General features: G+C 37.6%; 1 protein-coding gene across 1 annotated transcript; it reads right to left on the bottom strand.

Moving 5' to 3' along the window:
- Positions 1 to 594: 594 nt before the first annotated feature.
- LOC130621627 (uncharacterized) lies at positions 595 to 1,071 on the bottom strand. Its single transcript, XM_057436955.1, has one exon. The coding sequence runs from the start codon at positions 1,069 to 1,071 to the stop codon at positions 595 to 597; it is 477 nt and encodes a 158-aa protein (XP_057292938.1).
- Positions 1,072 to 1,335: the final 264 nt, after the last annotated feature.

Here is a 1,335-nt window from a genome sequence, read left to right as displayed (position 1 = left end):
CACTTATTACCCCAGCCAAAAACAAAACAAAATCAAATAAAAATTAAGTTAGCAACGGGTTTTGATCATACTAGGTCTTGTCTTTGGAGAGTGACGACTCCACTTATTACCCCAGTTAAAAAAAAAATTTTAGCAGGGGGGTTTGATCACACATGATCTTGTCTTTGGAGAGTAACGACTCCACTTATTACCCCAGTTAAAAAAAAATATTAGCAGGGGGGTTTGATCACACATGATCTTGTCTTTGGAGAGTAACGACTCCACTTATTACCCCAGTTAAAAAAAATATTAGCAGGGGGGTTTGATCACACATGATCTTGTCTTTGGAGAGTAACGACTCCACTTATTACCAGAGTTAAAAACAAAGAATAGCACAGTTGAACAGAAAGTGGTCAAAGTTAATTTTAGGAAGATAGGGATGTCTAGTTTCTGCTGATGACCGTCCGCGGACCTCTTCGAGGTGACCCAGCTAGACATCCAGGGTACTTAGGTTCAGAAATATGGGTCGAAACCTACCTGCCCTTGGTTAAAGTTCTGTTCATCTTTTCAAATGTGTTGTGTCCTTTTTATTTTTTATTTTTTTTATATTTTTTTTTAAGTCCTTGTAAAAAGGGTGAATTGTGCTTTTAGAGGCATATTCTCTAGAGGAGTACAACCTTTAGCTTGTTTCCAAAGACCTAACAGGTTGCGTTCATCATTGCGGTGGCTTGCCACCTCTTTGTAAATTATTTTCTTATCTTCTTTAAACCCAGGTTGACGAGCTTCCAATCTTTCTGGGTGTATAGCATACATCATGTCATAAACTCTGTCTCTAGGTACCTTTATATCATATTTTTGTCGCATTTTATTTTGCATTGCCCTATATCCTAGCAATTTCCCTGGTCCATTCATCTCATTCTCCACTGCCGCCGTCACCTTGCTTATGCTAACTCCATAGTCAGCGTAATAAATATTAAAGTGTCTTAAACGTCTATCTAGGGTTATAAGACTCCATTTGTAATTAGAGAAATATCTCATCATATAGTCCATTATCTCGACTCGCTGCTTGCCTTGCAATACATAAGTGCACATAAGTGCTAAGGACTTTTTTCAACTCGTTGTCGATGCTTGTTTACACTTTTCTCGCGCAAGCTCTGCGGGGGAATGTATTTTTATAATGGCAGTTCCCGGCCAGGTCACAAAACAAAATTTTAAAACTCATTTTAAAAATGATTTAGATTTAAAAATTTAAAAGAAGAAAGAAAATAATTTACAAAGAGGTGGCAAGCCACCACAATGATGAACTCAACCTGTTAGGTCTTTGGAAATAAGCTAGAGGTTGTACTCCTCTAGAGA

The sequence above is a fragment of the Hydractinia symbiolongicarpus genome, chromosome 12 (assembly GCF_029227915.1).
Source record: "Hydractinia symbiolongicarpus strain clone_291-10 chromosome 12, HSymV2.1, whole genome shotgun sequence".
Lineage (NCBI taxonomy): Eukaryota > Metazoa > Cnidaria > Hydrozoa > Anthoathecata > Hydractiniidae > Hydractinia > Hydractinia symbiolongicarpus.
Note: the sequence above shows the minus strand (reverse complement) of the source record. Positions and strands in the feature narration are given on the sequence as shown.